The 13,443-nt window shown below is 41.8% G+C and overlaps 1 protein-coding gene across 9 annotated transcripts in view; it reads right to left on the reverse strand.

Annotated features, from left to right (window-relative positions):
• Positions 1 to 13,443, reverse strand: part of adgrb3 (adhesion G protein-coupled receptor B3) — a 116,490-nt gene continuing 103,047 nt past the window's right edge. For 5 of the 9 annotated variants that reach the window (XM_026190430.1, XM_026190426.1, XM_026190425.1 and 2 more), the window contains 12 exons: positions 11,086 to 11,236; positions 9,477 to 9,546; positions 9,003 to 9,069; positions 7,601 to 7,704; positions 7,171 to 7,269; positions 6,763 to 6,934; positions 6,412 to 6,507; positions 5,611 to 5,650; positions 3,410 to 4,086; positions 3,244 to 3,279; positions 2,332 to 2,436; positions 1 to 1,037 (listed from right to left, as the gene is read on the reverse strand). In XM_026190430.1, coding sequence (XP_026046215.1) covers positions 849 to 1,037; positions 2,332 to 2,436; positions 3,244 to 3,279; positions 3,410 to 4,086; positions 5,611 to 5,650; positions 6,412 to 6,507; positions 6,763 to 6,934; positions 7,171 to 7,269; positions 7,601 to 7,704; positions 9,003 to 9,069; positions 9,477 to 9,546; positions 11,086 to 11,236 — 1,806 coding nt within the window. In that variant the 3' untranslated portion in view covers positions 1 to 848. The remainder of the gene's footprint in view (positions 1,038 to 2,331; positions 2,437 to 3,243; positions 3,280 to 3,409; positions 4,087 to 5,610; positions 5,651 to 6,411; positions 6,508 to 6,762; positions 6,935 to 7,170; positions 7,270 to 7,600; positions 7,705 to 9,002; positions 9,070 to 9,476; positions 9,547 to 11,085; positions 11,237 to 13,443) is intronic. The other 4 variants (XM_026190428.1, XM_026190427.1, XM_026190431.1 and 1 more) reach the window with 3 other exon arrangements.

Here is a 13,443-nt window from a genome sequence, read left to right on the forward strand (position 1 = left end):
GAACATATTTCCTCTTTTATTTACATTCCTTTTCAAATGTTAACATTTTTCGCTATAACTTTTTGATCAGGTTGGCATTTTTTTTCTCATTAAAATAAATTGGCACAAGTAAAACATATGTAGACAAAAGTTTATTTACACCATACAACATTTTGTTTTTAAATATTTTATACAGAGCTGCAGATGAGAGAGCTTGCTGGGATCCTTCAAGCAGATTCTGCAGTAATAAAGTTGTGAAATATATTATTTATATAAAAGTGAGTATTATCTTTATTGCATTTAAAGCAATGAAGAATGTAGCTTGACAAACATTCATTTTAATATGACAGAAAAAATCCTCTTTGCCTCCCATGTTTTATATTATAAAGTAAAAAGTGTAGTAATGGCCAAACAGACTGTTATAAACTTTTTAAAAACCTGCATAAATATATACATTGTGCTCCCGGGTCTAGTTTTAGGAAATCAAAACTAGACCCGATGAAGCTGGGACCACATGGCATGTCTTTGCTTTGTGAGGTTTACCTTTTTTTTTTAATCCGCTTTCTTTTCGCCAATTCCTCAAAAGATAATTCGAAACACATGATGGTAAATATTGTACACCAGGCTGCCCCACACTAAGTACACTAGTGAGAATACAAAAAGTAACACTGATGTTTTTATCCCTTTTTTTTCTTCTTTTTTTCTCTCTCACCAGTCCTTATATTGTATTGGCACATAATGTCCCTGCCACACTCGTATTATCCAGATATGTATGCCAAGGCTGTTAGAAAAGTCTGTTGCTTTGTTCAGTGCAAATTACATCCCCTTTTCTCCTCATTTCCTAGTTTGCATTTCACCTTCTCCGCCCTCTAGACCTCTGTTTGGAAGTCTCCCTCCTGGACATCTAAGGGTAAGTTGACACACTTTTCCCACTCTGCAGGCGTCATCTCCAGTGAGTCCTTGGTGTCAGATTCTAGTACATTCATAGTGGCGTAGTTCTGGTACTCACAGGCTGGATTGTAGCTCTCCCATGGGTTCTTGTTTGGCATTGCCTTGTCCTGTGAACATGGCCGGTGGGGTGTGATGTTAGTGGCATGATATCCTCTGCAGCTAAACCATTTTCTGTCTTTTACATAGTTGAAAGTCAGTTCACTCAAAAGGGCATTATCTGAACTCATATATGAACCCACTTCTAATTGAAAATAATGGATTAATGCTGTGGAAAGCATCAAATAACAAAAGATAATGGTAGTGTATTAAAGGTGAACATGCTTACGCTATTATCATGGAGTCATAGCAGAACTGTGTTTTCCCAAAGTTCTAAAACTGCTTTATTATATGGGCTCCATATGTGAGCCATTCATCTGAATGTGCTCTTACTGAGAGTCCCAAAGATGCTATTGCAAATAAAGGAGAGAAGCTGCTCCCAGTCAGGGAATATAAAATGGATACTAATGTCTGCAGCCAGCTCTGCAGTAGATTCATTTAGGTAAAAAAAAAAAAAAAAAAAAAGAAAAAGAGAGAGAAAAAGAAAAAATGGGGGAGTGAGAATGTGCTGTAGTTTTCTATACAAAAGATCCTGTATTGGTAACTAAGCAACAGGCCTTGAATTACATTGTACTGTAGGGCTGATTGAAAAGGGATTATATGCGACCAAAGGTACTGACATATCCTTTTATCAGATGTGTTTGGTCACCAACCCAATTTGTGCTTTCAGTATAAACATTAAATGCTGCTTGCGTGAGGCAGACGCGTGAAGCCTTATATCCTCACAGTCTGCAGCTGTAGTCAGGTGCGAAGACAGATGGTAAGACTTTTGATTTGCAGCGAGGTCAGGACTAATTCATAGAAGCAGCCTGACTTCTGGACCGAGCGTGATAAAGGAACGTTTCCCCCCCACACACACACACAGCCGCCAGAGGAGTGCAACGGCATTAAGGTCAAAGTTGTATACGATGCTGATAGATTAAATAATCTGCCATGCATTTATGGAAAAAATGATGGTGTTGCTAAGTAGATAAATGTGCATGTAAATAAAAGTGCATTCATGGCCTTGCATTGGAATGGATGCACTCTACTGCGACAAGAAAACCAAAGGTCCTTTTTCCCCTGGCCTCGTGGAAAAAATGCTTCAATGCTTTTAAGGGTCGGCCCCCGTCACTCAGCCTTCGCCAGCTGCTGGCAGGCCCGCTGCTTTACTGGCCGGTTCACTTCTGCATGTACTTTAGCTACATAACCACTCATTTGCACAATCACACACTATGTGTCCTGCACCGGGTATCTAAATAGAGTATTTGGATATTGCTCTGTTTCACTGGCTGACCGCCACCCCCCTGGTTTCCTGTTACTCACCATGCTGCCCATATTTGGTATGTCTCGAAATCGGTCCAGGGTTTGAAATTTCTGATTCAGTTCCTGGAACAGCTCCATGTGTCTTTTCCTGGTGTGCATGACTTTCTGCAATAGCAAGGGTTTTTCTTTTGGTATTGACAGCCAATAATGGAAATGCATCTTCCTCCCCACCCCCTCCAGCTCTGCTCAATTTGTTAGTGTCATGGTAGTTTACTTATAGGCCAGGTTTGAAACAAATCTACCTGTCACTGCATATACACAAGTGACTGCCAAAATAAAGGAAACAGCACTGTAATTAAAGTTAGGGTTAGAGGACACTGAAACGCTGAATAACCTACACTCTTAGTTTTGTTGGTGTCAGGGAAACCCTCGTAATCAAACCTTGGCACTAATTTTCCATTTAAGCCCAAGCTAAAAGAAAACACACCCCAAGCCAAACTAGATGCCATGTTTCCTTGATTTTGACAGAGTTTACAATATATATGCAGCAAAGCCTGATTTAACATTGCAAAGGAAATGCTATAACCTGCCAAAGGGGGTTTGACTATGTGTTTGCAAGCCAATAAAATCACTGCTGAAACCAGTGGTAAAAATCAGATGTGAAATGTGCAAATGACTTTAAAAGCATACATTTTGGAAATCAACATATAGCTAATGGATGTAGGAGATGGAGGAGGACAAAATGTAGATGAGAACTGTTGCCCTGTTTGTCAGTTGACAGCCTTGCTTTTACCTTAACTACACAGCGTGCCAATAAATCTCACTGAGTCAAGGCTGTGTAACTCCAATAAGCTTAAGAGGCACAACAAGAACTAGTAAATCAAATGACAAACACAACTGCAAAAATGGCCTTTCTCTGCATAAAAAGCTAGATGCATGTACCAAGGAAGGAAACATTATGGTTTTACATACCTCAAAGTCCAGATCGGAGTAACGTGACTTTCTTCTCTGTAAACAGAAAATCGGAAAGTATTATGAAGCAGCCATGGGCCCCAATACAGATGTTTGGAGTATTTTAACATAAAAGTGTTAAAGTGCAACTGAATCTTCTGTGCTTCATCCACATGAGCATATGTACCTCCAGAGAGCTCATAGATATTGTTGACCCTGTCTCACTCCTAGAAAGCCCCGTGGATTCCTCCATTTCAGCGAGGAAGTTCTTAACAGCCGTGCGAGGTTCAAAGGGCAGGTTTTGCATCTGCTCTGGAGCGCTCGGATACTGCTGCTCCAGGTTCACATTCATGTGGTCCATGCCTGACGGGTTGATATTGAAGTCAGGGCTCATCTTGTAATGCATTAGCCTCTCGTGTGGCAGTGTATCCATAGTGATGTTCATCTTGGTGTCGTCTTTCAGGAGGGTGGGCACGTTACCCGACCCCGACACGGCTGCGGAGGCACGGGGCATGACTATGTAGTCTGTCTCCATCATCTGACTCTGCATGGGATGGCCCTCCTTGTCGTGGATGCCCATGTCTTGGTCGCTCTGGCGCAGGGCGTCGTCGGTGCAAAGGTAAACGGTGCGGCGAATGTCGGCGGTGGTGTCCACCATGCACTGCTCTTTCAGCTCGCCCATTCCCATCGGCATGTGCAGAGCGGAAGGCTGCTGGATAATCACTTTGGAGATGATGTTGCCAGGCAGTGTGGAGTAGTTGAGGCCCTCGGGGGCCTTCTCGTCCTCCTCATCATTGAGGGAAATGCGGGAGAGGGTGCCTGTTATGGTGGCGGCGCGACAAGAGCCCATGTCTTTGTGGAGTGCTGCGGGGCAGGGTGATACAAGGATTAGTTGGAATTTCTCAGTAATGGGTGTCAGACTCTGTTTTATATTTTTCAGCATGTGACTGAAAGAACAAGGGGATTCAAATCAATGCGAAAGAACTCTCGGCGGAATATGCAGTACAGAGGGAATAAAGTACGGGATAAATAACTGTGAATATGCACCGAGTGTGACATCACGCCCAAATACAAAGGGACACAACAGCAGACACTGCTGTCTCTCGAGGATATTACTGTAAATGGGCTCATATAGTTTCATCCATCCCTGAAACTCCCTCCGCCATTCAGAGTACAGCATTTCACATCCTAATCCAAACTTAGTAATTGCTGGTGAACTTGTCCTGTGAAAAATATTCTACCAAGGAGCAGATATCTATTCCAAAATACCCTCTGGTTATAGGAAACACTGAATCCTCCCCTGTGTGTATTTTAATCTTTGCCTAGGAATTATATTATCTGCTGACAAAAGGCCTGCAAGGACATTACAAGAATAGCAAACAAGCGCAATACTCCCCTCTCTGTTCGAGGCTAATTTAATGCTCAGTGTGGACATGGGGAAAACAGTGTGGTATTCGCTCTGAAGAAGTCCTTTGATCTAAGTTTACCCTGTGTTCTGTAGTGTGACGCTGCAGAATATTACTTCTGCTGCTGACAATAACCCAAGCTTGTAAACAACCAGCTTTAACACCGTGAGCCCGCAGAGTGGTCCGTTAAGTGCATTTCTCTCAGACTGCAGCTCCACTTCGGTCCATATCAGGTCATAATTTATAAATGACACCTGTCTTTTCTTCCTTTTTGTATCAGGTATGCCCACTTTAGCTTTAGACGAGCACAGAATGAAGTAGGGCAGGCCAGAAGAGCCAGGGAGCCCCTTTTTGTTACTTAACAAGTGCCGTTTCAGAGAGCTCTGAATAATGGCCAGCTTGGTTGCTCCCTCCACATTTAGGATGTGGAAGGGAGTGGGAAAAGGAGAGGTTTCAAGCCTGTGCAGGTTTCTAACGCGAGATAACTTGCACAGTCTCTTTTATTCTCCTCAGTTTTATTAAATCATAAAACTACTGTGGCCCAAAAATACAAAAGAGCGCGACAGAGGAATCAGAAAACATTGTATCTCCCCAGTGAGATAACTTAGAAAGAAAATCCTCCCACAATTAGACACGAAGGACCTACATACCTATCCTTAGATGGTATCACGACGTTAATGAAAAGACATAATTGCAAATGGAACTGCCGAAAGATGAGGAAAGCTGCCGCTATTTCAATTTACTGCAGTTATCTATTACAGTGACGCTGGAAATTACAGTGAAAACTCCAACAGCTCTCTTTATACTGTTTTGTTCTCAGATTAAAGTCAGTGTTTTTGTAACTGTGAAAAAACTCCTGTGGGGATTGTTGGTTGTTATATAACCTGAGCTATTTTTTACTGTCTAACCTCTTTGTTTTTTTGTTTTTTTCAACATGCAAGCCAAGAGGAATCTAGTTAATCAGAGAGTGTGTGTTCTTTACCTGATCGGCAGGCGATGTCCACATCCTTCTCAAAGTCCGTCTGTAAGTGAAGGACAGTGAAATGTTCAATATTTCTAAAAATAAAAAGCATATTTTAAAAAAGAAACCAGCTACAAAAGTGAGATCAATGCTATTCTATTGTTATGATACATGAAAAGAATCCCAATAATATTTCAGCAAAATGTGTGTGGCTGAAAAAAAAAAAAATTGGCTGCAGCAGCTGGGGAGCATTTTGTGCTTGCTGCTAATGATCGCATTGAACGAGAGGGCCTGACACCATTCTGCTATTGTGAAAACTGTTTCACTCTGGATGGTATTACAATACTAATGGCAGATCATTGCTTCAATGTGCCGGTGGCATCGTCATGCTAGATGAAGAGACTGGCGTCCCAGTCAAAGGTCATAGAGGGAACAGTCCTCTATTACCCAGTGAGAGGAAATGAGAGGGATGGACGGCAAATATGGCCAGTAAGTTCAATCAAATAGAAATAAAAGACTGAGCTCAGGGGCTAAGAAGACCAAAGGAAACTAATACCATTTATCAAGGGGCCAAGTGTCTTCACCGCGTATAATCTGAGCTTTATAAAAGCACACCATGCAAAATTATTAACCTATAGAAAACAATGCCTCACGGTGTAGAGGTCATAGAAACCTAAAAAAAAAATAGGATAGTAATAAAAGACAAATTAAGGTTAGTAGAGAACAAAGGGGTGTGCCCATGTATTATAAATAACCAGGGAACATTGCTCAAATTACAGAGGATCTAACGGCTGCAGATAACAGCGGGGTAACTGTGCCTACCATTATCTGAGCATGCCCATTAGGGAAAGTTCCTGTTGCATCACCGCTGATTGGATCTTGGCAGTTTCTGAGCCGACATCTAAAAGCATCCTGGACCTATGCACAAGAGGGAATAAGTGTTAGGGAATATGTTAACAATACAGCTTATTATGTCTGTGATATCCTTTAAACATTTCTTTTTAAATATGCAAAATCCTACAGGGAAAGAACTGTTGCTTTAGGCTGTTAGTGAGTTTAGGATTCGAAAGCAATTAATAGTTAATAGCATTTGCAGGAGCATAATCTGCTGACATACAGGCAGTTAAAAGAGATCACAGGTGAAGAGGGGGAGGAAATGAAATCATCCTCTACCTCTCTCCGTAGGATACAGTGCACCATCACAATGACAAAACCCTGCAGCGAGTCAAAGACAGCAAAGAGGATCTGAAAGAGGATGGAGCGCTTGTCCGTTATGGCAAGTACCGCAGACATCCAGGTCAAAGCCAGCAGAGGCAGCACGACACAGGAACTCCACAAGGACGCCCTGAGAGAAAAGAAGGAGCACCGTGTAGAAGAAATAAAGGCAGGCAAACTGGTGGTGATATATACAGTCTACAGTGCTGACTAAAATCTCAAATCTCAACCGTTTCAACACTGAAACGTAAATTTGCATTGCAGTGGGCAGCGAGATGATCAGAACTGCAGAGGTGGACATGCTGTACATACAGAGACTCCCCGCAGCACCGCCTTATTGATTCACAGACACTGACAGGCACTTACATTGCATTGCTAGCTGTAGTTGCTGATAAAGCAGTTGTTGATACAACGCCACATTTGGCACACTTGAGAGTTAATCCTGTATGCGGCTCACTCATCTGTCTGTGGGACATAGAGACAACATCATGACAAACAACGCTGAGAGCCACTAACTCCACTTTAAAATCTCCCACCGTCATATTATCTACAACAGAAGCAGCCAATGTGTGGGCGTGTGTGTGTGGTTTTTTTCATCTTGGACTGATTCTGCCAAAGAAATACGAAACCATGTCGCTCCCGAGAGAGATCTGACCTCTTTATGTTTATGCCTGTAATTTCCTTTCAATGGCAGAAAAAAGGAGGTCTAAATCTCCATATGTACAACAACTCAAAGCACACTGTATGTATATTTTTGCATGATTTTAAGAGAAGAAAAGAAAAAGCAGGTACTAACAAGGATGTGCTGTCATACCCTGCTCGGTGCTTCAGCTTCTTGTCCAGTATACCATCTCTGGACACTAGTTTGTTAAACACCAAAATGCCAATCACCATGTTGACCTGTCACGAGAAAGGAGAACAGGAATATTTGTTTTCAATAAATCATCCACAACGAGAGGATTTTAAGAGCAATGTTTTTAATTTCCCAGCATGACATTCTCCTTAAGTAGCCAATGGTTAGTGTCATTTTCCATCTGCATTAACTTTGACCTGTAGCTTCTATTATTTGCTCTTCTCTGTGACATTTCAGCCAATGGAAGAGACATGCCCCGCACACTCAGCCCCGGCACAACAGCCTTAAGAAAGGATCTGCCTGACAAGAAGCACTCGTCTCCTCAAAGGCACCTTCTCCTATTATTAGCAAAGAAGTGAGGGAGCTTTACACTCGCTGGCTGGACCATTGTTTAAAACAGTGCACTGTAGTCTATTTAAAATCCCCCATAACTGTGAGAAGAACTCATTAAGTATTTATGCAAATACATTCGGGGAAGTTTTTATCCAACAAGCTCTGTTACTGTGAGACATCTGACTATCGATATAGTGATAACAGCAGCACGGTGTGGCGTGCATTCTCACTGCAGATGGTTGTTTCTGCTTTTTTTTTTTGTTTTGTTTTTTTGCAGAGATTAGCTTGTGTTCCTCTGAGATTCGCTGCAAATAATAACCACGGAGCGGCGAGACTTCCGAGTCTTTGTGCTCAAACAAGAGGTTTAGTCACTTAAAAAATACATATATCTGAAATCGCTTCATTTCAAATCCCAGCAGAGAACAGGAATTTGACAGTGAACAATATTATTACACATTCCGAGTCGTCCGTCCCTCTGACACAGACTTAGTGATTTGCATAATCACATTCTTTGTGTAATTTTCTCTGTACAGCTATGTAAATACAAAATGATTAAAATACCCCAGTATATTAGATTTTGGACAAATCTAATGCATAAATACTTAATAACCTCACAGCTTTATGGAGGGCCATTATGGTAAATGAAAGGGGGTTACTCGAGCACATTGCCTGATGGGACGCTCATTACTTTGACTTTGAAACCACAGTTGGTTCCTCAAGTCAAACATTTTCAAAGCATCATTTTTTGTGTCGGGTTTCAGCACAGCACAGTTGTACCATATTCACACCATACCACCGCTAGAATCGCGTGGCTCGTGTGAGTGCTGGTCTTTGAGTGCAACCAGAACAATTCACAAGCACTGCAAAGTCATGTTTATTGAAGAATTTGTTGCTGCTAGTGCTGGCAGTTTTTCCTTTAATGTACATTTCCTTTACATTACATTATACAGAAAAGCAAAAAAAACCCCAACCCCAACAAAACAAAAAACAGACAGTGGTGGCTGAGACATACCAGAACAACAGCAGCTGCAGGTCCAACAAAGGCGTACAGGAGCCCGCCCTCCAAAGACAGCCAACAGCTGCAGGAAAAGCAGAGGAAAAAACACAGTTAACTCCCACTAAGGCATTAACATCCAAGTTAATGGTGCACACCAGCATACAGTTGTGTTTTCCACAATTGTCAGGGGAGAAGTGCCATATGTTGTAACTCCATATCCAAAGTTTCACGGGGTAATAAGATTCTAAAGAGATTTTAAGCAGTGTTTATGCATTTGGTATCCAGCAGGGATACAACTCACATAGAATTGGGGTCTTGCTGTGCTATTTTGAAATTTGATTGGCTTCTTGGGACTTTGTTTATGATACTATTTAGGATAACTAAGCCACTGCAGACGCGTGCAATCATTACCCTTAGATTTTACAGACGAACCTACGATGTGCCCACTGAATACTAAACACAGTTAGAAAGAGAGGAAAAAAAACTTACTATAAGGGTGTCCCATAGCCCTTTGTTTTGGTAAATCCCATCGAAACCGCAACAACTAAAGCTGGTAATCCTTCAAAGGAGAAAACAATCAATAGTTATTTGAGCAGTTCTAGTAGCTTGTTAGAGCTGAGAGCATAAACCCACTTCAAGGGAGAAGAAGTCAACTGTGCCTTCCAGTCATTAAGGAAAGTGCAACCCAATTGATTTCATTAGAAGCCACAGTATGAGACTATACAGACATCTGAGAGTATATGATCAAGTATGGGCAATTCAATTTATTTCTTTAAGTGGCAGAAAAGAACAGACTGTACGCGGCTTCGACAAAAGGGCAGCAGTGCATCATGTCCAGAAATTTCATCACTGTACTGTACAACACGTCTCCACCTTCCACACCTTTTACAAGAAGGGATTTGGCTGTACGTCTCCTCATTATAGATTGGTGTAATTGATTCGGTTCTTGCTACTATGTACTTGGAATATTAACACTATCCCTCTCCAAGCAGCGCAAGCAGGTGCTATTGATGTAATCAGTTTCCTGGAGGCACGAGCCGAAGACCCCGTTGCCATCCAGTGCTTCTCTGCAGTGCCGGAGAGGTATAGAGTGCTGGGTGTTCGCAAGCATGTCGTAAATCACAGCGCAGGCAACAATCTGGTGGAGACACTGCGCTTCAAACAGGTGAATTAAGAGACCACAGGCACTCTGTGCTGCTTGTCTCTTTTAGATCAGTGTTTTGTTTGAATAAGGTCGTAATCTGTAGAGGATTAAAGAATTATGTTCTTGTTGTGGCATGAGTAAACGAATAGAGTAATCTGTACTGCAATGCAACATCACTGTGGGACGACACAATCTCATTTATTTGTCAAAATGTATATTAGTACTTTTTTAGAAATCTGTGTGATTGCAGAACAGGCTTTGTCCATTTTTTTTGCAAGCCATGGCACTGCAATGACTAAGAGAGCCTTGTTTGTTGCTAGGTAACAAGAAGAATGAGTGTGGGCTCTTTCATAATCAAATTGATTTTTTTTTTTTTTAGGAGAGATTTTTGTAAGAAAAGGCTGTTTGGACAGGGATTGATACTGGCAGTTATCAAATGAAGGGAAATCTTGTAGGTTTTGATGCCGCGTGTATTTATTGATATTTGTATGGTGCTTATGATTAAAATCTGTAAAGAAAGATGATACATATGCTGTACTAGTTGCATTCAGTGCATTTTGCCTCTGCAAACATTTCCTTCTTCTAAACTGTACATCAGAGGGTTTCAGATGAAATGTATTCTGCTGCAGTGTGAATGCCTGGCTCAGACCCTCTTTATCAGACATAAGGTCATTGTAACCTGCAATTGAAGAGCCGCACCAGTCTGTCCTTCCCCCCCACACTGCTCATGACTGGTCCATTTACCCAGCCCTTAGAGAGCTTGACTGGAAAAAGCATCACAACAAAAGCGCCTGACAGGATGAGGATCTAGCAGCCCCACGGAGAGGATGAATAGGAAAAGACGGTGCAGTTACTTGGAAAGACACCGCGGCCAGAGATATTGTGAGAAAATGGCAGCTGCTGGGATGATGGGAGATAATGGAGAGGTTTAGAGAAACATGCTGCTTTACTTACCCCAACCCAGACACAGAAAGCGCTTACGGATGAGCCTGGTCCGAACCTTTCCTGTCACTGCCATGTAGGACTGCCAGGCCTCTGTTAGGACCCAGCAGAACGACGCCAGGAAGAAGAAGTGCAGGAAGGCTGTTGTCATGATGCAGACGCTCTATTGGATGGAGAACAAAACATGTCAGACAGAGGCAGAGCTTCATATTTAAAAGAAATGCAGTTTACTAACAGCTAATAAATATAGATTCCTTTGAAGCAACAGGCTTCCTACGGAGATGCATCAATTCTATTGATAATCCCTCATTTCCTTGAATCATTCCGGCCATACGAACAACACAGACCATCCATTAGTATCCTGTGCAGCTCAGGGAAAGTCTGCCTTGCACCAACAGAGTCAGCGATAGTAGTTTAGATCAAAGCCAGTCTAGCCAACACAAAAAAACACAGCGTAGCATTCCTCCACACTAAACCTCATTAGTATGCAGACGATCCAACCTGGAGCCATGTGAACCAAGGTCAACTGTTTTACACAGACAGAAGGGGCAACAAACCCACAACACTGCTTAAACGTTAGAGAACGCATGTGTCGGAGGCAGCACATTGGATTGATGCCACTTTTCATCTTCATTAGTTTGTCCATCTTTGTCCCACGCTCCAAATGGGATCGTTTAGAAGAGGATTAGAAATGAAGAAGTATCCTTGAGAATCTTGTCATTACATGCTGACATTTGTGAGCGAGAAGAGATTAAGCTTTTTTTCTTTTTGCTCAGATTGTTTGCACTGTGAAGATTTGGTAAACTGAGTAATACTGTACAAAGACGCAAAAGATTGAAGTGCATCATCTCGTCCGGGGGAGTATACACCATGCTGTGAGATCTCCCATACACTTTTTCATCCCCACTGTGAAAGGCGCACTAAATCCATCTATCCCCTGTAGTGCTCACGGGGTTTATGCGAGACAATAATCCTGCATTACCTTATTCCCGGGAAGTGGGAAATTCTGTTAAACGACACCCACGAGGGATATTAATTACATAAATGTGCATTCAAGTGGAAAATTCATGTAGGATGCATTCAGGTGCAGTATGTATTTGTCATTTTCTTAGATACTTAAATGCTTTTGGATATTTTTTTAATTCAGCAGTCACTGTGGATTAAGGAAGTTAAAGGAATTTCATTACTGGTTGCAAAGAAGAGCTGCTGGTAAAATAATGCTTTGCTAATGTAGCAAAATAATCCAAAGCACCGAAGTAGAATATTAGTCAGTTTTGGCAGGTTCCAACTGTTAAATAATCAGCAGTGTGTTCATTTACACATTTCATTAAGTGCAAAAATGTCAGCCTAAATGTACCTGCAAGTGTGACAATCATTTCTGGAAACTTTTGCTTTTTCCACAGAGTCTAACTGGAAACAAAGCAATCCAACTGCAACTTTAAAAGCTTTAAAATCCGTAAACACGTATAGTATTTATGTTACTATAAATGGTGAAGGAAAACTATTTTGTTTTTGTGAGGTTTAGGGGGATTCAATACACTTGTGGCTAATGCTGCAGACGGTAGTATCGAAGCAACAGGGAAAAAAAAGAAAGAAGAAAGAAACCCACAACAATCATAACACATCACACTCCCATGACGCATTGCCACCTGCTCGTGTGGTAATTACAGGTGCCGTTTTAGAAATCACAAACATGCTGCGCTATAAATCTTTGATAAACTGAGATTAAGAAAAGGCATGTATGTGGGAGTCTGCCCACTTTTGACAAATTCTGACCTTTCAATATGGATTTTTTAAAATTTAGTAACCTATATCCACATGTTAGCATGCACTGTGATTGTTACTGGCAGTGATCATTACTGGATGGAGTACGTGACCAAAAAAACCTCCAGCAATTTCACATCCTGATTTTGTGAAGGAGACAAAAGGGAAATGGGAAACCATACAGTAGCTAGACAGCTTGTAGACTTGCACCCAAAGCTAATTCTAGCGTTGCTGTTGCTCATGTGCTGTCCAAGGTGCTGAAAATAGAGCCTGCCTTGTTTCCTGGAAACGGGTCATATGCAACCACTATGCTTCATGGTTCACTTGGATGCCTGTGCCGTCCAGCCTCATTAGTCCTCCAAAATGAAAGCTGTGCATTTGAAGAGAGAGGAAGCCACACTATGAGGATATTACGATGGCATCGGTTGAAGGAAGGCAGCTATACAGAAACGAGGCTGAAACCCAGAGTTCACGTTGCCCTTTAAAAAGGCAAATGCTCTGAGATGCTGAGTACACTGTGTCGGTATCCATGGAAACAGAGGAACCGAGGAAGGGACCAACATTAAAACATCGCAGAGCTAATAGACGCTGAGGTAAGGGTAGGTG

This window comes from Astatotilapia calliptera, chromosome 13, assembly GCF_900246225.1.
Source record: "Astatotilapia calliptera chromosome 13, fAstCal1.2, whole genome shotgun sequence".
Lineage (NCBI taxonomy): Eukaryota > Metazoa > Chordata > Actinopteri > Cichliformes > Cichlidae > Astatotilapia > Astatotilapia calliptera.